Source organism: Dendrobates tinctorius, unplaced genomic scaffold (genome assembly GCF_039654945.1).
Source record: "Dendrobates tinctorius isolate UK_male_01 unplaced genomic scaffold, ASM3965494v1 ptg000062l, whole genome shotgun sequence".
In the NCBI taxonomy this organism is placed as follows: domain Eukaryota; kingdom Metazoa; phylum Chordata; class Amphibia; order Anura; family Dendrobatidae; genus Dendrobates; species Dendrobates tinctorius.
Window position 1 is genome coordinate 25531449 of NW_027361730.1, and position 22552 is coordinate 25554000.

The 22552-nt window shown below is 41.6% G+C and overlaps 1 protein-coding gene across 2 annotated transcripts in view; it reads left to right on the plus strand.

The window, feature by feature from the left end:
• VPS13C (vacuolar protein sorting 13 homolog C) overlaps positions 1 to 22552 on the plus strand; it is a 518321-nt gene that overhangs the window by 109620 nt on the left and 386149 nt on the right. Inside the window, exons 4-6 of one of the 2 annotated variants that reach the window (XM_073579421.1) lie at positions 3497 to 3592; positions 19971 to 20072; positions 20171 to 20227. In XM_073579421.1, the coding sequence (XP_073435522.1) occupies positions 3497 to 3592; positions 19971 to 20072; positions 20171 to 20227 (255 nt within the window). The remainder of the gene's footprint in view (positions 1 to 3496; positions 3593 to 19970; positions 20073 to 20170; positions 20228 to 22552) is intronic. The other variant, XM_073579422.1, reaches the window with a different exon arrangement.

The window sequence follows — 22552 nt, forward strand, 5'->3', positions numbered from 1 at the left end:
ACTGAAAAATTATAATTTTGTTTTATTGTGCCTTAGGTCTGCAGACAGGTTACTATCACCGCCACAAAATGACTACATGGAATACAGCAGGATGTTTTACATTAAGCAGCAGAGAAAAATATAACTTTTTTTTTATGTGCCTTAGTTCTGCAGACAGTTTTATTTCACCACAGCACTAAATTACAAGGTGGGATACAGCAGGCTGTTTAATATTTTTTTCACTAGCTACATGTGAGTTAGAATGCTATACTTGTGCATCGATCACAATAGAAGCAGTGCACAACACGTGCCCTGCAGGATTTGTTTGTGCAACTCAGTATGGCCAAAAGGTAAATTCAACTGCCACACTGGACTTTAGCTGCCTACAGCGTCTGAATAATATACAACCACCTATCTAACTAGCTAAAATGTGGGATACAGCAGGCTTTTTAATATTTACCTACTGAAATAATATTATTTAGAATGCTATACTCATGCATGGAGCACAATAGAAGCAGTGCACAGCACACTTGTAGGACATGTGCCCTGGCAGCTTTGTCTGAGAATCTGTTATGCGCCCCCCCCCCCCCCCCCAAAAAAAAAAAAAAAAATCTGTAAAGTAAATTTTACAGACACACTGGGCACTATCTATTGTAGGTACACTATCTGACTGATGTACAACCACCTAAATCCAGCTGAAATCTTGATGCAAACAGTGGCAGTGTCAGGAGCAGCCTCTCTGCTGTCAGTGTCAAAATAGCGCTAAAACAAGATGTCCACTATTTATATGCAAAGGGACATGTGATTTCAGCAGCCAATGACACACAAGCCTTTGTCAGGACATTGTGGGTGTTTCCTGCGCCCTTATTGGCTAGCTGCAATGTGCACACATAAAGTAAGGGAAAAAAAAAATTGCTGTGCTTACAAAAACACTGCACATCTGAGCTCTGCAAACCCCCTCATCAAACACTTGCCAATCGCTCATGACACGCCACCATTATCGATGCTAACGTGCAGAAAATATTTTGGTGGCAATGCAAATATTTTCTCGCACTTTCACCGAATGTTACCATTTTTTTTTTTTTTTTTAAATACCAAGTTTATGAAATTTTGCTCAGATTTACCATCACAAATCCAAATGTAAAACTTTTACCTCAGGATATTTGTGTTTTTTTGCTTTCTGTTTTCACAAATCCAAATGTGCCATATTCGTGCCAAATTTGTTTGGCAATCACTTTCCGAACAAAGTTGCTCATCTCTGTTAAAGAACATTGGGTATTGTTTGATTTAATTTTAAGGTTTTTAGGTTATCAAAAAGATTAAAAGTATTTATTATATAGAATGAATGAATAACAGTTGTATGGAAAAGGAGTATTCATTCCCCATATGGCGAAATAGAAAAGTTTGATGTACAATACCAAATAGAAGTTATGGACAGGTATGGTGCTATTTTCGGAAGACAGCACTTCTTTTAATCTTGTCTTGGACAACCTATTCAGGTCATGAATAGAGATGAGCAAACTTGTTCAGAAAACGTTTGCCAATCTCAAATTCGGCACAAACTTTCCACATTCGGATTCGTGTTTGAATTCCCAAGCATTTTTCCTACAAATCTACAGAATTCGGCCAAAGCTCGGTAAATCATAAAGTTTCCACTAAGGGCTCTTTCAGACATCCGTGTTAAGATTCATTAAAGGAGTCTTTGTCATGCTTTAAATTAAAGGACTTTATTCTGTGTGTTATTTTTTTCTTATATTCAATATGACTATGAGGTTAGTAATAGAGGGGTGTTATAGATGCCTCTCCATTATAAATGTCTGAGTTTGAGGTCACCTGACAATACAAAGGGGGTATCAACCCCCCAACTATCACCCCACTGGCCACCGCACTAGGTCAAGTGCGAAGAGCCGGGCAGAATTGGTGCATCTAATAAAGCATCAATGTTTGATCAGTCGGGATCCGGCACTCGGCATCCTCGCCGATCAACTGTTATCGGCCAGAAGTACACACTAGCGAAGTTCAACCATCTACTTGTAGTGGCCACCTCGTGGTGCTACACATCTGCCTTTTACTTACTGCACATTCGCCTATTCCTATTGAATTAACAAGCCACGGCCACTACAAGTAGACAGCAGCTTGGCAAGTAAGTATTTCCTGCCAGAGGCCACCGCCACTGGCACCGATACGAGCAGATCGGCTGGGGTGATTGACAACGACTGATCAGACATTGATGCGCTATACTTAGGAAAGGGATCAATGTAAAAGTGGTGTGCAACCTCTTTAATTCTTTTGTCTCATTGTTGACGTAGCGAACTTATTCTGATCAAATGCTTTAATGGATGGGAAATGTAGCTCATGCAGATTTAAAGTTCAGATATGCATAATGCTTTATCCACACCTTCCAAAAATCATGCTGTGTTGCCATGGCTGTAGTCTTCTCTTTCTGGATTGTGTTCGTTAAGTGCATGAAATCAGTGAACCCTTTATTAGGCAAATATCAAAGTCACACACAGATGTTCATCTACGTAAGCTTTGAAAATCACAGTTTGATCTTTTCATCAGATGTCAGCGATTGCTATGATAGATAACATTAATTAGATGTTTAACCCTTGACGGCCAGAACAGATGGCTGATCAGTTGTCCTATGATGCTGATACTTGTTTTATACCCATGCATCTGATTTAACGCTCGGGTTACAACGTCTAGATAATTTTCAACATTTGACTTCCAACCATCTGCGAATATCTGTTAGAGGAAAATAGTGAAGCTGAGGTTGCTGACCATCATTTTTATTAAATTTGTCCAGTGTGCTATATTAAGGCCCTTACAAAAATGTAATTACTCTTTGCTGATTCTTGATGGCCTGATGCCAATCTAAACCTATGCTTGATTTGATTTACTTCTGAATTTGAATTCGTATACTACACTATCAACTTTTTATCTCTTATCTCCAACTTTCTTATCAAAGTTCTTCTCTGTAGCAGAGGAAGTAAATGTGATGACTATTAAGAAAGTACTACTGCTTTCAACTCTGCTATGGTTTTAAAAAGTAGTGAGATGATATACGTAATATAAAATGATAGGCCTTTCACCAAACTTTTCACGTAGAGTTTGAGTGTTGCTGCCTTCTTATGATTGGTCAGCTTCATACAGGAGCAAGAAGTACATTCCTTCAGGATTTACTATAAAACAACACCCACCTGGACAAAAATGCATGAAAGAAAAACTTAAAAAATTGCTCTGTAGCTCCTATTACATAGTGTTTCCAATCCAACATGAAACATTTGGTAAAAGGTCCTCTTTAAAGGGCATTTCCACCTAATAAAACATGATCTATAGGACTGTAAGCTTTGAGAAACTTTTTTTATTGTTGATTAGCTGGAAACTACTTTTACCAGAAATCTGTAACATGAAAAACTCACCAAATATCTCATCGTGGGAACGTAGATTTTGTTGTCCAAAAACTTATGTAATGCTTTTGGATTTTTTATTAACACATTTTCTTTCACGTTAACAGATAAACTCATTCTGAAAATCCCTTGGAAAAATTTGTACGGCGATGCAGTGGTTGCCACTCTTGAAGGATTGTATCTATTGGTGGTACCTGGTGCAAGTGAGTAGTGAATACATTTCCATAAATTATGCTAAATACCTATGTGCAAAGCAAGAATTCATATTGACCCATAGCCAAATGAGATGGTCCTCCACTTCCTAAAGACTGTAAACTAAAAAACAACCCTCTATCCACTACCCTTCCCCTACAAAAAAACAAAGATATTTTTTTTTCTTCACCATTTCTCTCCGCTTGGAAAGGTGTAATTCAATTCAAAACTACAATTTTTTTCTAAAATAAAACAAGCTCTGATACGGCTATACTGACAGAAAAAAGTATTTTTTGTAAGAAGGGGAGAAAAAAAATGAAGCGCAAAAATGAAAATTTTTCTTGACAGGAAGGGGTAATTACTTTTATATTCATGAATGACTCTTTCTCATTAGTCTGGTTAGATAGATATGCTGCTTCGGAGTCTTTAAGTCACTGTTACATCTCGTCATCCTTCCTCGAGGTCACCTTTTTGATATAAGAGATCGTAGAGGACAAACCCTCTCAAATACGCCTTAAGGGCGTCCCAAAACAGATTAGTATCCTGGGGTTCAGGGTGAGACGAGATTAAATCTAATTGGTCTATAGTTCTGTCATTAGAGCCTAGTGATTTGATGGGCCAAAATTAAGTCTAAGTATAATCAGGCTATGATCTGAAATTCCTTTTGTTACCATCTTCTATGTCAACCACCCACATCGCTAAGCTACTGGAACCAAATATATATTCTATACGGGATAGAGTACGTTTAGTAGACGAGTGACAGGTGTATTCCTTTACTCCGAGGTGGCGCATCCTCCACAGATCCAACCAACCACTATCCTCCATAAACAGCGCCAGTGAAGAGGGAGATGAGGTAAAGAGGAGGTCCCTCCAGAAGTCTCTCTATCCAGTCTAATTCTATCGAGACAGTCATTCATAACTAGATTAAAGTCCCCCATACATATAATGTGTGCATCAGGATAATTTAGAGCAAAGCTCATTGCCATCTGAAGAATTGACATAGTGGCTGGGGGGGGGGGGGGATTGTATATACATAGTCAGGGGCGTAACTACTGAGGTCGCAGCTGCGACGGAGCCCCGTAGTAATTAGGGGCCCGCCCAGACCAACAAAGAAGCAGCTGGCTTCATGTGGGGCCTGGGTTTCCATCGCGTCCTGCGCCTCCTCCTCCAGCATGGATTCTGTTATTCCTCCCCTCCCCCTGAGCTTTGCACTCCACCCCCCAGTGTGTCAGGTGATGGAGGATGAGATGCTGCCGACACCTCTTAGTGACCAGTCACATGGAGCTCCGTGACTACAGAGTGCAGGGGGAAGGCGGCTGTTCTGTGCACACAGGACCTGTGATGAGGTCACAGGAGGGGAGGAGTCAGGGGTCACATGATCAGGAGCCTCAGTGTCTGCAGGACTCTGCTATGCTGGTTGTCATGGTGCTGGATGAGGTAAGTTTATGGAGGGGTTTACAGGGTGGATGTAGCAGAGCTGTGTGTATGAGGTGTGCAGAGCAGAGTCGTGTGTGTACGAGGTGTATGGAGCCATGTGTTTACGAGGTGTACGGAGCGCAGCCGTGTGTGTACGAGGTGTACGGAGCGCAGCCGTGTGTGTACGAGGTGTACGGAGCGCAGCCGTGTGTGTACGAGGTGTACGGAGCGCAGCCGTGTGTGTACGAGGTGTACGGAGCGCAGGCGTGTGTGTGCGAGGTGTTTACGGAGCGGAGCCGCACATGTGCGAGGTGTACGGAGCAGATATGTGCGTGTATTTTGGCATGGGGCGGGCCCCATTTGAAAGTTTGCACCAGGGCCCATAACTAGCCTTCTGGGTCTCTTCGAGCCTCCCATCTCACATCTCTATGTATCAACAAGGAAACCCCCCTCGAGTAGCTAGTATGAAATGCATGAATAAACCACTGTACCCATGGCTTCTGTACATGTCGGGCTGAATCCTTGATGAGGTGCGTCTCGATCAGAGCCACGATGTGGGGGTGATGGCGCTTAATCTGGGAAAAAACTTAATGCTCTTGCGAGGAGTCCCAAGACCCCTCATATTCCAGGTCATACAGACAATTTCAGAATCCATGTCCCCTCATTTAGGTATGAGATACCGTATCACGCGAGTGGAGTTTATAGGCAACGCATAAAGATGTTTGGCAGCAATATCTATAAAAACTACAACAAAAAGAACTAACAAAAAGAGAACAATAAGAAGTTCAAAAATAAAGGCGCAAAGTCCTGCGCACCTATCGTACATCCAACATGGGGATACCCTCCCTGGAAACTGTCCGGTATGGTTGTGAAGTCTGATGCCAGTGAAAGGAGCTCCAATGTTACAGTTAATCGGATAAATCTCAGTTAGCTGCAAACATATCAGGACTTATTTTCACGAGATTCCGTGTGAGAGCGTAACCACTCGGCTGCCTCCGCCAGATCCATAAAGAACATGGAAGAGCCCACATGGACAATGCGGAGAGGAGCTGGATATAACATTGAATATAAGACGTTCTTTTCTCTGAGCTGCTTCTTAATGTCTATGAATTGTGCCCTTTGCTTTTGGAGTTCCATAGAGAAATCTGGGAAGATTATTGTGCTCATTTTGATAGTCTTAATAAGAATGTTTCAAATTTTGTGTCTCTTTCGGAGCTTCCTCTCAGCTGACACGCACTAGTAAGTGGAGCGTCACCCATGTGCACTAGCACATAGACTTCAATTTGTCTGTTTATTGTGTTTGAGACGTTTGTTGCTCACACGAGACAGCACATGGACCAAAACGTGCCTGTCTGAAAGAGCCCTAAGGCAAAGTTCATTATTCTTGTAAAAATCCCAAGGTGACGTAACAGTAATGTTTCCGTCTAGAAAACAAGAGTGCAAGGGACATTGTGACCATCAAAAAAAAATATAAATATATGTTAAACCTTTAACGCTCCATGACTTATGCATCCGTCATGAGTATGGTTTAGTTCTCACCCTGACTGATGTTTATTACACACTGATGTGTATCTGTGGCAGAAGCACGGCTCTTAAACAAACTCAGGCTACTTAAGGGCCTGTCCCACTAAGCGATATCGCTAGCAATATCGCTATAACTTGTGACGTTATAGAGATATTGCTAGCGATATCGCTGTGTCTGATACTTACCTACGACCCGCTCCCCCGCTGGTTATCGCTAGTCGCGCGAGAACGTCCAGGACTTTCTCATCGTCAGCTTCCTGAGGCGCTTCCTGTGGAGCCGGGCGGGAGGACGCAGGATCGCCTAGTGTGACAGGTAAGTAGCGACCCCCATCCCCAACGATGTCGCTGGTGAGATCTGCCTGTGTGGCAGCTCACTAGCGACCACTTAGCGATCGCTAAGTGTGACAGTACCTTTACTGCAGCATTTGCAGAGATCAGGGTAAACTCCCTATGTCAGCCCTTTGCCCCACTCTGCTATGCGATTGCAGGGTGACCATGTGTTGTTATAGCAGTTGGGTGACTTGGTTTTGATATGTTTAAAGAGTGTAATACTTAAACTACAAAATTGCGGTATTGTTAATATTCAAGCAAGTTCCTTAGTAAACTCTTAAACAAAACAAAGCCATCATTTTTTTTTTTAAATCATACCACACACAAAAAATTACAAATATTTTTTTCCACTTTAATGTTGCTATGTTCTCATATTTTTCATAGCGAATAACAAAAGAAATAGCAGCCCACAATTTTTATTGCAATTTCCCTCTGGTGTGCTAATATCCCATATGTGGTCGTCAACTTACTGTTATTATATACTGTATTTTTCGGACCATAAGACGCACTGGACCATAAGACTCCCCTAGGTTTAAGAGGCGGAAATTAGGAAAAAAGCAAAAAATGTGGTCAATTCTGTACTTTATATTGCCTATCCTGGTATATATGGTCCCTTCTTCCCTATCTTGGTATGCATGTCCCCCTCATCCTTATCCTTGTAGGAATGGTCCTCTCATTCCTACTCTGGTATGCATGGCCCCATCCTTATCCTGTTATGATTGGCCACCACCCCCATCCTGGTATGCAGAGCCCCCATCTCATCCTAGTATGCATGGCCCCAATCCCTATCCTGGTATGCGCACGGCCCCAATCCCTATCCTGGTATGCGCACGGCCCCATCCATATCCTGGTATGCATGGCCTCATCAGAAAACATACTAAAAAAAAAAAAGAAAGAAATTACCCTTACATTCCCAGCATTTCCTCACAGCATCTTGTTCTGATGCCAGCAGATGCTTTATGCTTGTAAGCAGCGCATGGCAGGGACGTCATGTACTGCTTTCAAGTCAAAGGGCAGCTGCCCGAATGCGCACATTCACTGCACGCCAGGACTGTGTGTGCGGCGAGCAGTGAGTATTAATTGCTCTTTAGTAGCGTGCACAGTGTCAGCCAGAGACTTCCTGTGGCTGCCGGCGGTCCCGTGTGCCACTACTTAAGATAAATGAATATTCACCCCATTCTATGAATATTAATTTCTCAAGTATCGACACATGTGACCGCTTCAGGAAGTCTCCGGCTGACACTGTGCATTGAATACTCACTTCTTTGCCTACACACAGTCCCCGTGTGCAGAGCATTGAGTATTCCGGCAGCTGCCCTTCGGCTTGCAAGCAGTGTATGACATTCCTGCCATGCTTTTCTTACAAGCATAAAGCAGTTGCTGGCATCGGGACAGGACGAAGCAGGGCCGGGAAGGTAAGTGTAATGTTGTGGGGGTTTTTTATGCTTTCTAATGGGGTCATACATACCGGGGTAAGGGTCCAATCATACCAGGTTAAGGATGGGGCCCTGCATACCAGGATAGGGATGAGGGCAATCATTCCTGCCAGGATAGGTTTAAGGGGGCATGCATACCAGGCTAGGGATAAGGAGGCATGCTTACCAGGATGGGGATGAGGGCCATGTATATCAGGGTAGGTATGAGAGAGCTATGCATACCAGGGTTGGGATGAGGGGAGCCATGCATACCAGGTTAGGGAGGAGGGGGCTCAGGAATACCAGGGTAGGTATGAGGGGGGAATGCATACCAGGTTAGCGATGAGGGGGCCATGTGTATCAAGATGGGGATGAGGGAACCGTATTTACCAGGATAGGGGATATGAAGTACAGAATTGACCACATTTTTTGGTTGTTTTTTTTTTTCTCCTCTAAAATCTAGGTGCGTCTTATAGTCCTAAAAATATGGTATTTTATCACTTTAAAGGCACACTAGACTATACACAATGGTTATACATGTACAATGGCCAGATATGCAAATACAGGTGCTACTACAAAAGTTATAAGCAGATGAATCATGTTAATTATCAGTTTGATGTTCGACCAGGCGATTCAGTTCCTTCCAGCACGTTGCTCAATGTGCCCCCCCCCCCACTTTAGAAGTTAATTGCAAGCATGACCAACAGAGAGAGAGCACATGGCCTTTTGCAAGCATTTATCCACTTGTTTGGTCACAGCCTTTTTGCCCTGGGATGGCCTTATCCCCCTTCCCTGGGTGTTTTGAAGCTAAAACTCCCAAAATCTATGACGGATCGTAACTTCCCAGCATAAGTTCTTATGGTGGCGATTCTGGCGCCATTGGATCCGGCTGAGCCCCATTACAATTGGAGACCAAACATTCACTACGTGTTTTCTACTAGCCATTCTGCGTATGTCTCCATCCTGGGGTGCTAGAGTGGATCAAGATCATGGAAGGCGTTCAGCACGTTCCAGAGATCTCAAAATTGTAACCTATGTGTGTGGCTAAGAAGTACAATAACTCCATATGCTCCTTAAATCTCTTTTTGAAGTTCCCCTGTGACTGAACAAAGCCGTTATTCAGCGTGGGCTCAACAGGAGGTTATCTTGTATGACTTGGATACTTGTTGGTGTGGCTGGGCCAGATGCTGAGCCAGGTGCCCTGTTACAGCTACACATGGTAAAGGAGGATTGTAGCTGCTAATAAATACCCTCTCTTCATATTCTTCACATGCCATATAGGCGTTAAAATTTTACTGAAACAGCTAAAAGACAAATGCCACCTATAAGGTAACAGGAATACTCAGAAATGATAAACCATACCGAAAAGAACAGAGTACAAAACCTGTTTAAAATATCATAAAAATATCCAATTTTATTAATACATATAATAAAAAATTATTTTGGACAACACATTGTTCAAAATATAAAGGATATGAACAGTGACATAATAAGTGGTATAAATAATTCATATAAGGACTTGGTATGACAAACCCCAATAAAGCAGTGCATAAATATTATACTAGAATGTCCCAGTAAATATATGGCCACTTAAAAATACAGGAGACTTTGATGGATTAAGTACAATTCATTCAATGTCAGTGATCAGCTGTAAACAACATAACTTACTCCACATCATTAAGGTGCCATAGCGCAATCAGAAAGGGGAGCTCTTACCCAAATAAGTCCAAATATACCACACAAAGCAGCCCCAATGCGCGTTTCGCCTGGGCTTCCTTAGGGGGCTCACTGTTATGTCACTGTTCATGTCCTTTATATTTTGAACAATGTGTTGTCCAAAATAATTTTTTATTATATGTATTATTAATAAAATTGGATATTTTTATGATTTTTTAAACAGGTTTTGTACTCTCTTCTTTTCGGTATGGTTAAAATTTTGCTGGAATGGTTTGAGGGTGCCATGTCACGTTGGCAGACTATAGGTTGTCAGAACAGCACAAACCCTCCATAAGTGACCTAGTTTTAGAAACTACACTTCTCAATGCAGATTGACACCACATGTGCCAAATAGAATTTTACACCATTGGGCAGTGAAGCAAGAATAATTATTATATTTTTACCTCTAAAATGTTATTTTAGCCCCAAATGTTTAATTTTTCTTAGGGCTTGGATGTACGGTTTGAAGGACAGGGCAGAATCAAAGGTTACTCCTAGGCAGAGGACTTTCGGTACAGGGGAAAGCGTGATTTTGTTAATTGTGATAGATACAGTTGTGGCCAAAAGTATTGACACCCCTGCAATTCTGTCAGATAATACTCAGTTTCTTCCTGAAAATGATTGCAAGCACAAATTCTTTGGTATTATTATCTTCATTTAATTTGTCTTAAATGAAAAAACACAAAAAGAATTGTCCTAAAGCCAAATTGGATATAATTCCACACCAAACATAAAAAAGAGGGTGGACAAAAGTATTGGCACTGTTCGAAAAATCATTTGATGCTTCTCTAATTTGTGTAATTAACAGCACCTGTAACTTACCTGTGTTTGCAATCATTTTCAGGAAGAAACTGAGTATTATCTGACAGAATTGCAGGGGTGTCAATACTTTTGGCCACAACTGTAGGTCAGGTAAAGAAGATCTATGAGATGGAGGAAAGATGATGAGTTCAGATTTGTCCACATTGAGTTTGAGGAAGCGAGAGGAGAAGGAGAATATGGCTGATAGACACTCCAGGATTCTGGAGAGCAGAGAGGTAGATCTGAGGGTCATCAGCATAAAGGTGGTATTGGAATCCATGAGACTTTGAGTTGTCCCAGGCCAAGTGTATAGATTTAGAAGAGTATATGGGTCCTGGAACAGAGCCTCGGGGGGCTCCCAACAGAGAGCGGGTGGGATGAGGAGGTAGTGTGGGAGACACTAAATGTGCGGTTGGAAAGGTATCAGGAGATCCAGGATAGGGCGAGGTCTTTGATGCCAAAGGAGGAGAAGATCTGTAGTAGGAGGCAGTGGTCAACTGTGTTGAAAGCAGAGGACAGGTCTAGAAGGAGGAGTATAGAGTATTGTCCATTAAGGCCTGTTTCACACATCCGTTTTTTGGCGTCCGCCAAAGTGTGAAAAAACGGATCCGTTTCCGTTTTGCCACAAACGGATGCTACTGGATCCGTTTTTTGGACGGATCTGCTTTAGCCACTAATGCAAGTCTCTGGGTAAAAAAACGGATCCACCAAAAAAAATGGCGGATCCGTTTTTTTTTGCAAAACGGCGGATTTTGACTGACGTCTAAAAACGGATGTGTGATCCACCTCTAACTTTGGCTGTAAGTAGGTCATTAATAATTTTGCTCAGGGCCGTCTCAGTGGAGTGATGGGGCGGAAACCAGATTGTAGATTGTCAAACAGCAAGTTACATGAGAAGTGGGAGGAAAGTTCAGCGTGGACATGCTGCTCTAGGAGTTTGGAAGCGAATGGGAGCGGCGATATTGGGCGATAGCTGGACATAGCTGTTGGGTTCAGGATTGGCTTTTTAAGGATAGGTGTGATTGTGGCATGTTTGAAAGCAGAAGGGAAGGTACCAGAAGTTAGTGATAGGTTGAATAGGTGGGTTAGGGATGGGATAAGTGTGGTGGTGAGGTTGGGGGAGGAGGTAGGATGGGTTGGGGTCGATTGCACAGGTGGTTAGATGTGATTTGGAGAGGAGACAATTAATGAGTGGCGGACAGAGGACCCTCTTAAAGAAGTTACAGGTCTGTGAGAGCCAGAAATCTAGCATGTTTTTAGGTGACCAAATGCTTATTTTCCACCATAATTTGCAAAATAAATTCTTGCCAAACCAAGGTGATTTTCTGGATTTGCTTTGACTCTCATTGTTGTGGTCTAGCTATGATGTCAGTTACAGGCCTCTCTCATCTTTTTAAGTGGGATAACTTGCACAATTGGTGGCTGACTAAATATTTTTTTTCCCCACTGTAACACCTGTCAGTGTTCATTGACAGAAACCTTCTAAGACCATGCTCTGAGCATTGTCTAATAGGCTTTCCGTAGCTTGGTGACCCATATGACTACTTCCGGTCACCATAGCAATGATCAGGGAGCCCCCTTCCCTCTCCCAACTTCCTAAATGTTACGATTGAAATTAATCAGAATATTTAGGTAGTTAAACAGCAGCGGGTGGTGCAGACACCGCACCTGGCTGTGAGAGCCGGGTGTCAGCTGTCACGTTAGCTGAACTCCCAGAGGTGATCTCATGTGTACAGCTCCTGTGCCTATGTGATCTCCAGGGCGTATTCATATGTCCAACTTCAGGAACAACTTCCCAACCATGATGTATGGATACGTCCAAGGTCGTAAAGAAGTTAAAACCGGGAGTGGAAGAATCAGTGGAATGGTATAATAGAAACACGTCACCACTTCTGTATTTATCACCCACTCCTGGTTTTGTTTCTAAATACTGAAGTAAAATGCTGATGAAATACGGAGTGTGTGAATGTGTCCTTACTATAACTTCTTTTTTTAGTGGATATCTGATAAACAACTGTTTTTAGTATATATTGGTATAATAACTGCTACAGTATATTTCTCTGAAATGTAAAGTGCTTTGTAATATGTTGGTGCTATAGATTTTAAAAAAATGTGTTCGTTAATTTTGTGAAACTACGCAAACGTCAAGAAAATCGTTTATTGAACACATGCAACTGACAGTAACTGTCGTTCTGTATAATAGTAGAAAGAAAACTAGGAATTTAATTGCTATTGTAATTTTCCACTATTACTGTGAAACTAAAGAAACTAGCCTATATTTAAAAGTTCCCAAGCGAACGTCAGAAAAGTTACTGAACCCCCACAACTAATTGACGTTAACCATAATTCTATGTTTAGTCAAAGACCTGTAGTATAAACTAATTGCTACAGTAAATTTTTGCTTCAAATGATGGCAAAATATATATCTTGGATATGATTGAATCGAATTGCACCATTTCAGTGACCCATTCAAGCGTTCACGTCATTCAGTGGCCATCAGAAGGGAGCCCGGCAAACTGTCTTCTACCTGCCAGCATCCATTACCCTACTTGGGTTACATACACGTAACATCGTAACAATGATGTTGCACCAGACTAGCTGATCAGAAGAGGAGCCAAGGATGCTGCCGGTTAGGAAGTGACTTGCAGGATTCCCATCCGACAGCCACAGAATCTCTTTATATCTAATGTAGTATATTCTCCAGTGGTGACAAGTCTTCATTAACTACTGTACATTGCTCTTCTTCTTTTTTTTTTTTTTTTTTTTTGCTATAATGACAACTGTGCATCACATATTGTAGATTACTTTGTTAGCTTGTTTTCTGTATAAACTTATCATCCTTAACATTAACCCATTAATAATCATCAATACTTTTTTTTTTGTTACAGCCGTTATTAATAGAGGTTATTTCTTAGTGCAACCTTTTTATGGCACTGAGGAGTAATTGACCAGTGATTGCTGACAGGTGCCAGTTGCTTGTTGTAGCTCATACAGTTCAACAATGATCCCCTTTTTATCACATTGGCAACACTGCAATTAGATTACGGACAGTGGCATACCTCAAATGGTGGCAGGCCACATGACTGCTGTGGGATCCCGTGACTTGGGGAAGGGCCCGATGCCAGTGCCCGTACCTGGCCTCCCCTCCGCCCATTATTGCTATCAATGATGATGGAGGAGGGATCGTTAGCTTCCTCCCCCATCATTTTTCCTCGGAGGGCCTGGGTGAGTTCATTATATTAGGGAGGACCATGGGGAGAGCGTTACATTAGATGAAGTATCTTTGGGAGTGCATTGTACTATATGGAGGGGCCTTGGGGAGTGCATTATACAATGTGATGAAGTGTGGGGCCATTAATTATACTTTGTATAAGCCCATTATACTGCATGGAGGGCTGTGTGGGGGTCACAGTTGGGGGATCATATGGTGTTGGGGTCACCATATTTTGCCTTGAGGTGGGGTACAGTAGGGTCATTATGCTGTTCATGTGGAGGCTAATGTGGAGTATTTCACCATGGGGGTATCATACTGTGTTTGGGAAGCACTTTTGCTGGCATCATACTTTATGGGGGCAATAAAACTGGAATCTTGGATTTCAGCAGGAGGAAAACTTCTTTGTAGAGGCTGCACAGTTGTGAGATATGCTCTACTGTGATCCCAACAAGTTTTTTTTTTTGTTTTTTTTTGTGGGGGTGTGTCACGGGGCCCAATTCAAACTTTTGCTCTGGGACCCCATGATTTCTATTTACGCCCCTAATTGCTGGGTGCCTATGGTTGCCATTGGAACCAGAGGCCAAGTAATGGCTTCGAGGTCTTCCACCATGGTTGCTTGCTAGACCAAGCCTGAGCAGCATGCTAGGCCAAAAATTATAAGTGTGATGGAAAAAGTGCTCGCCAATAAAAACTTGTTTTCCTTGAAAGAAAAAATGCATATGTAATTTCTACCATCGCATCTGGAATGACCGGAACTCTGAATATTTAACCTGTTCAGTAAACACTGAAAAAATGATAAATAATAAAACACACCAAAAATATTTTGTTTTATTTTTCCCCATCATAGTACCACACTAATTGTACAATAATAAAAAAAAAAAGAAAAATGAAACCGAACTATTGTCATTAAAGGGTGTTCTGCCCTCTGATACAGGGCAGTCTGTTTGTGTTATGTGCTCTGAATAGGGCAGTCTGTTTGTATTATGTGCTGGGTCTAGTGGTGGCTGAATTTATAGCAGTGTCTTTGATAGGATTATATAGTCTGTGCCTTTAACAGAAGCAATGCACATGGGATTGAAGCAGTGCTTTGTGGGAAGGAAGCAATGTATTCTGGGATGAAGGGCCATTTTGCTTCTGTGTATATCATAGGATGCATGTGTTTACTTGTCCTCCATCTTAATTCTCCAACTTGAATCCATTATCTGGTTAATGCATATCTGGTAAGCTTAATCTTTCTTGCTATGCAGTGTGTGCAGAGAGTTTATTAGCTGCATAGTAGTCAGTGCTCAGTAGACGTAATTGGACACCTGTACTTTCTTTCTATGTAAATTGCATCACACTAAATGCTTCCTGTATCTGTGTTAACTGCGTGATCATCTACCCAATACTTATGTATGTCATTGTATTCTTTACAGTTTTACAGCATGGTCTATACTCTTCACAAATAAACAAGTTAGACTACAGAGAACAGTCTGCTTATTTTGGAAGACAGAGCTGTGGTTTATGCTGTATGCTGTATTGCACATCGTGTCAGCGTGCCTGAAGGCAGAATATGTCAGGGCCATAAACCCCTTTAGGGTTGGCCACTTTCTCTAATTAGTGTAGCTTTCTTCGAAAATGCACAGTCACTTCTGTTCATACGATCAGACTCCTGAAATTGTAAAACTCCTATGTGAGAGACCTGCTTTTCTGTTGGAGGAGGCTGATAGACAGGTCTGGTAACGTGGTCCTCCATCAACAGCTATTATGGACAGAAATGCTGGCCAAAAACATCAAATCAGTTAGCAGAAAAACAAGCCTTAAAAAACGCAAAGAATCCTAGATAATTCTGGTATCACTGTAATTGTATTGACTCTTGGAATAAATCAAATTAAAAAGTGAGCAAAATAGCTTATGTACTCCGTAGTAGTACCAATGAAAAGTGAGCTCATCCTGAAAATAGAACAAAAAAAACCCCTCAGTCAATGGAAAATTAGGAAGTTTTTGCTCTACTGGTAGTTCAATGGTTCTCGAAAAACCACATGGCTCCAAAAAAATAATCTAGCAAAATGTGCCTGCCCTAATCTAGATCCCACTTCTTTTTTGAGCTCTGCAGTGTGCCCAAGCTTCTCGTGTATGGCACTGCTGTAGTGATTGAAACACACTTAATTTACGTCATTCGTGTCTCCAGACTCTCAAGTAGGTCACAATGTGTTGGGCATTAAGCAACATCGATTGTGCATTGATTTATGGTAAACACGTGGCGTCAAAATACCATAGTTACTAGACCTATAAGAATTCCCGGAAGGTTTAATATCCCAAATTGAGGCAGTTTGGGGGTTCTACTGTTTTGTCACTCCATGGGTTCTGTAACTTGCACACACCAACTAATCCAACCAAATCTGTACTTGAAAAGTTAAATAGCGATTCTTCTTTACCCAGCCCTACTATGTGTCCAAAAAGCAGTTTATGATCACCTATGAAATATTGTTGCACTCGAGAATTTTTATAACAATTGTGGGGTCCATTTTCTCCTATTACTCCTCGTGGAAAATAAAAATTTGGAGCGAAATTGTTATTGATGGGAAAAATATAATTTTTTTATGTCTTCATTACACTTTCTGTTAATTACTGTGAAGCACCTGAGGGGTTAAACATCCTGAATGAGATATTGACTTCTTTTGAGGCATACAGTGGTCCCTTTTGGGAGGTGTCCAAAATAAAAGCCCATCAGTCACTTTAAAAGTTAAGTGGTTCTTTAAAATAAATAAATAAAAATTTTGTAAATCTGTTTGAAAATTTGCTGCTAAACATTAGTCTTCAAACCTATTCAGGATATTTAACAAATAATGCTATTTCAAGTAGCCATATGGTAAATGTTTTTTTTTTTTGTGTGTGTGTGGTATAATTTGTGTTTACAAGCATAAAGATTCAAAGTTTGAAAATTCACAATTGTTGTAAATTTCCTTCAAATGTCTGATACAAACACATACAACTTCTCAAGCTAAATTTATAATGCGTCATGAAATCTAGGAAAGGCTGGGATATGTAGAAGCATTCCAATGTTATGTCATAAAGTGACAAATGTCAGATTTGAATAATAAGGGTTCATCACGAAGGTCCAAATTGGCTGTGGTAGGAAAGGGTTAAAGCCTTAAAGGAAATATGTCCACAACATGTCTCCCCCCCAACCAAACTATTTTTATACAAATCCAGGGATACATTTACATGGTCAGTCTTTCCTACTTTACTGTGAAAGCAGTGTCTCAATTGATACACATATGTGGTTGAAGCTCTGAAGGGTTTGTTACTCCAGCTCTATTCTTTGCCTTCACCTCCTGCTTGACTAAAGGCTTCTTTTTCTCAAGTCACACGTGACAGTTAAGCAGGGTTAGGCAGTGCTGGGCAGAGAATAGAGCTGGAGTGACAGAGGCTACAGATCCACCATAGCTATTTGCATATCAATTTAAACGCTTATTTCTCAGTAACAGATATGGACTGGCCATATAAAATGTATTGCTGAACTTGTTTTTGAATGATCGTTATGCACATGTAAATAGTATGGTGTTGGTGGGGTGAAATCCTAGTCACAGATTCCTTTTCTGCTGTGTCTCACCCACGTCTCAATATTAGCTATGATGCATTTAGGCGGAACTCAGAATTTTCCTGCAGGAAGTCCCCAGATAAGCCATGCACATGCAGTTGGTTATCTACATTGATGTACAGTAGAAGTAAAAGTGATTAGACAGTTATGATGTCATTGTAAAGGCCCCGTCACACTAAGCGACTCACCAGCGATCCCGACACCGATATGAAGGTGTCAGGATCGCTAGTAAGTCGCTATGTGAATGCTGGTGAGCTGTCACACAGACAGCTTCACCAGCGATCGACACAGCGATGCCGAGCGCCCGGCATCGCTGGCCATCGCTGTAAAAAATAGAATCAAAATAAAAATTATAGTTATTCTCACCTTCCGACGTCGCGTTCAGCCATCCTGCCTCTCTCCACGCTCCGGTCCCAGTAATCCTTTGCACGAATGACCGCGAGATGTCACGGTCTTGAGGGATAACAAAGTCTCGCGGTCATTTGTGTAAAGGATCACTCGGACCGGAGCGTGGAGAGAGGCAGGATGGCTGAACAGGACGTCGGAAGGTGAGAATAACTATATTTTTTATTTTTTTTTATTATTTTTTACAGCTGATCGCTGGTCTCCCGCCTGTCACACACAGCGATGCATGCTGGCCAGCGGGAGACCAGCGACCAAAGAAATGTCCATAGGTTTCTTTCAGCGATACCGGCAGGGGGGCCGCTCGCTGATCGCTGTCACACACAGCGATCTCGCTGGTGAGATCGCTGTTACGTCACAAAAGTTGTGACTCGGCAGCGATCTCGCTACTGAGATCGCTTGGTGAGACGGGGCCTTAACATTACTAGCCATCTCTCCCTACACACATCAGTGAGCTTTGGGCACCAATTTCCTGGTTGCTGATTTTATTATTTATTTTGCTTGCTTATTTTGACAGAAATGTACATACATTGCTTTCACTGTCCCCATTAGGGCTCAGAATCCAAATTCTAATCCCAAGTATGTTTTTTGAGTCTGGAAGGAAACCCTTGCAAGCGCCTTGCAGATATTGTCCTGGTTGGATTTAGGTCTCATTCAGGCGAGTGTATAATATGGATGTGAGCTTTTTGAGTAAAAATTGGACAACATGCACACTAATGTAATTCTATATGGTTGTTCAAAAAACCATAAGGGAAAAACCTCAGTACTGTGATGCTACTCATTACTCACAGACAAGCTGAGAGGCTGGGTAATCAAAATGTCCAAGGTCAGAAGCCATGAGGGTATGTCAGACAGAGGGATGAGACAAAAGAATAGTCTGTTACGGTCCTGGAGTCAGAAGCCTTGAGGGTACCTCATAGACAGGGAAATGAGACAAAAAAAATAGTCAGGTCACGGTCCAGGGGTCAAAATACCAGAAAGATGGCGAATCAAAGCAAACGCATGGTCAGAATGAGGTCCAAGGTCAGGTAGCAGTAGATCAGGCGACAGAGCAACAAGGCAAACACACATCAATGATAAAGAAGCTACAATTAGCACTAGCCCAAGGCAGAGAGCTGACTAAATAGGCAGTAATAATCAGAACAGGAGACACAGGGATGAAGCCCAGGCAACACCCTAACTCTGATTGGATGGCTAAACTTTCATTCAAGGCACAGCTCAGCACGCCTCAGCATCCGATTGGGCATCTGAGTTGACCATCAAACACTAACAGCTCAGCACACCCCTACTTCAGATAGGATGGCAGACAGTAATTTACTGCATCCAGACACACAGCAAGGTGGAATCCTGACAAGTACGCACTATTCTCTTTAAGTCTTTCAAAAGGCGCTCTTTCAAATCTAACAATGCTTAAATAAAATCGCATCCCATGAAGATTATCGATAATGCATCTGATGTTTATGAACACATTGCCGTTAATAACCTAGGAAACTTATCGTGATTGACTTCTATTATTCTGTGGCATGTGCCAAACATAAACTGGAGCAACTCTGCACAGTCGTACACCGCAAATAACCGTACATAGCAGGGGCACATTTATAAGCTTATCTTTTCACGTTAAAAAAAAAAGTAACACTTTGAAATGTGAAGCTTATTTTTGCTTATTTTATTTGACTCAGTTAGCTTTATTAATTCCACACTGTCCCCATTGGAGCTTACAATGTAAATTCCCTTTGGCGTGTGGGAGGAAACCGGTGTACCTGGAGGAAACCCACAAACACAGGGAGAACATACAAACTCCTTGCTGATGTTGTCCCTGGTGGGATTTGAACCCAGGACCCCAGCGCTGCAAGGCTGCAGTGCTAACCACTTTTTTACAACATCTGTTTATTATAATGTACTTTTGTTTGTGGAACAACCCCTTTAATGATTATGGTGACACATGTAAAAGTATACCTAATTGTTTATAAATGACTTTTATTCTCCAGGCATAAAATATGATGCAGAAAAAGAAGAACGCAATCTTCAAGATGCGAAACAGAGGGAGCTCCTACGGATTGAAGAGGCTCTACAGAAAGCAGCTGAAAAAGGTAACCAATTAATAGCCTAAGGTTTTACCTGTCTCCTTTTAAAAGAAACATGTTAAGTTTGTCATTTCTTTTACTTATTTGCTTACCTTTGGATAAAGGAGGGCTTGACGATTGCTACAACCTACAGAGTTTTATGTGTAGTAAGAAACAGTCTGGTGCGTACAAATGAATGTGTTTTTTATTGTGTATCTGTGTGTATATTTATATATTATACAGTATATCTCCTCTTCATACTGCTTTTCATTCATTAAATTGTAACCTCCGTCTTCATATTTTCCTCATTTAAACAGAATGTTTAGGCTATGTGCACACGCTGCGGTCTTTGCTGCGGTTCCGCTGCGGTTTTGACCCTGCGGAACCGCAGCAGTTCCGCAGACTTGGTACAGTACCATGTAACCCTATGGGTTTTCAAAACCGCTGTGCCACGCTGTGTTTTTTTCCGCGCGGTTTTGCTGCGTTTTTTTCCCCGCAGCATGTCAATTGTTTCTGCGGATTCCGCTGCGGTTTCACACCTTTAACATAGTAGAGGTGTGAAACCGCAGGCTAAACCGCCGCAAAACAGCAGGTCACTTTGAATCTGCAGCGTGTGCACATAGCCTAACACTGATGAGGGGCAACACACTGAAAAACTGTGTCTGCCAATTGAGATTCTGGTTTGGCTTTTATCCTAAGTCATATTGCAAGGCTTGTTAAAGGGTCCATATTGACTTTTAGGATTGCTGTTTCCTATAAGTGGCGCTAGAGGAGTATGCATGGCGTATAAGTCTCCTCACTCTGACATGTCAGAACTGATTTGTCACTCTAAGCAAGGGGAAACATTACCCCTTAGACTGCAAGCATTGATGAGAAAATCTGCAACATTCATTCTTGTCACTGAAAAATGCCTGTTTCTCTACCTAGTACCTAGCAACCACTTTTTCCTTTTCTCCTTCCTCCTACAACACTCACTCTCTTGTAAAATCAGTCTTTAGAAAGGCAGTGATGCCTGATTATTATCTCACTGAGGGTAGGCTACTATGTGGATGAGAAGAAGGGATCAGCGGCCGACAGACACAGGCTGTCACACCAACAAGCTGGTCACCACAACACTGCTCAGTACTATAGTATAGTGTCCGCCATGGCAGCCGATGGTGACCACCGTCTGTAGCAGAGATGCTTCAATTAGATATGGAACCTTCATTAGGGAAAAACTGCTGAAAAATGCATAGTTTAAGTAATCTAATGGTAAAAAGGGTGTTAGTCCTCATGTATTTGAAGACAATTTCCAGCAGAAATGAGGCTTAAGTCTTAAAAAATGTCCAGTTTATTTTATGTACATTACAATTCCAGAGCCTGCATCGCCGGCGTTCACTTTTCAGACTCGTATGTCATGGCGTCACCTGAAACCTCAAAAATGATTGTGTATTCATTTCATTTGGCACAGTGTCACTGCCTGTAATGACTAATCAGGTCACTTATTTATTTATCATATTAAATTGGCATTCCTAAGAATAATTAGTGTGGCATATTCAATAAATATGCAATGAATATGAGTCATCAGCATATTCCATCACTTTACACAATAATAACAGGTTTTTTTTTTAAGTCTTATTAAAGAAATCTCATCAATCAGTTTTTTTATTTTGCAATCTTTCCTCACTATCTATGTTTTGGTGTGTAAGTATATTAAAATACTTTCTCATCTACGTTTTCTCGGGTTTTCAGCACCCCTTCGGTCACTGTTGACCGCTTTGCGACTACTTTTTTGTGCGGGTGCTGCTTTCCCATTGTAAGTTTCTGACACTCAGGACGTGGCTCTGTAGACTTACAGTGAAAAAGCAACTTCCAATCCACAAATTGCTTCTGCGATCCAGCTATTACAGTTTCATGTCATGTGAGCAAGAAGTAGACAGGAGCTGCGCTGTAAACTGGAGAAGACCTCGATCGGTAGGTATGTTAATACACTCTGTTAAAACAGTCTCTTTAGAAAGGATCGTAAAAATCGGAGAGGAGGAGGGGTTTGTCTTTATGTAAAGTCTTGTCTAAAGTCCACTTTAAGGGAAGATATTAGCGAAGGGAATGAGGATGTCGAGTCCATATGGGTCGAAATACATGGAGGAAAAAATAGTAACAAAATTCTCTTTGGGGTCTGTTACAAACCCCCAAATATAACAGAAATCATGGAAAGATATATGAAGCTGCAACCCATAATGAGGTCCTTGTTATGGGGGACTTTAACTACCCGGATATTAACTTGGAAAAAGAGACCTGCGAAACCCATAAAGGCAACAGGTTTCTGCTAATAGCCAAGAATAATTATCTTTCACAATTAGTGCAGAATCCAACCAGAGGAGCAGCACTTTTAGACCTAATACTATCTAACAGACCTGACAGAATAACAAATCTGCAGGTCGTTGGACATCTAGGAAATAGCGACCACAATATTGTGCAGTTTCACTTGTCTTTCTTTAGGGGGACTTGTCAGGGAGTCATAAACCACT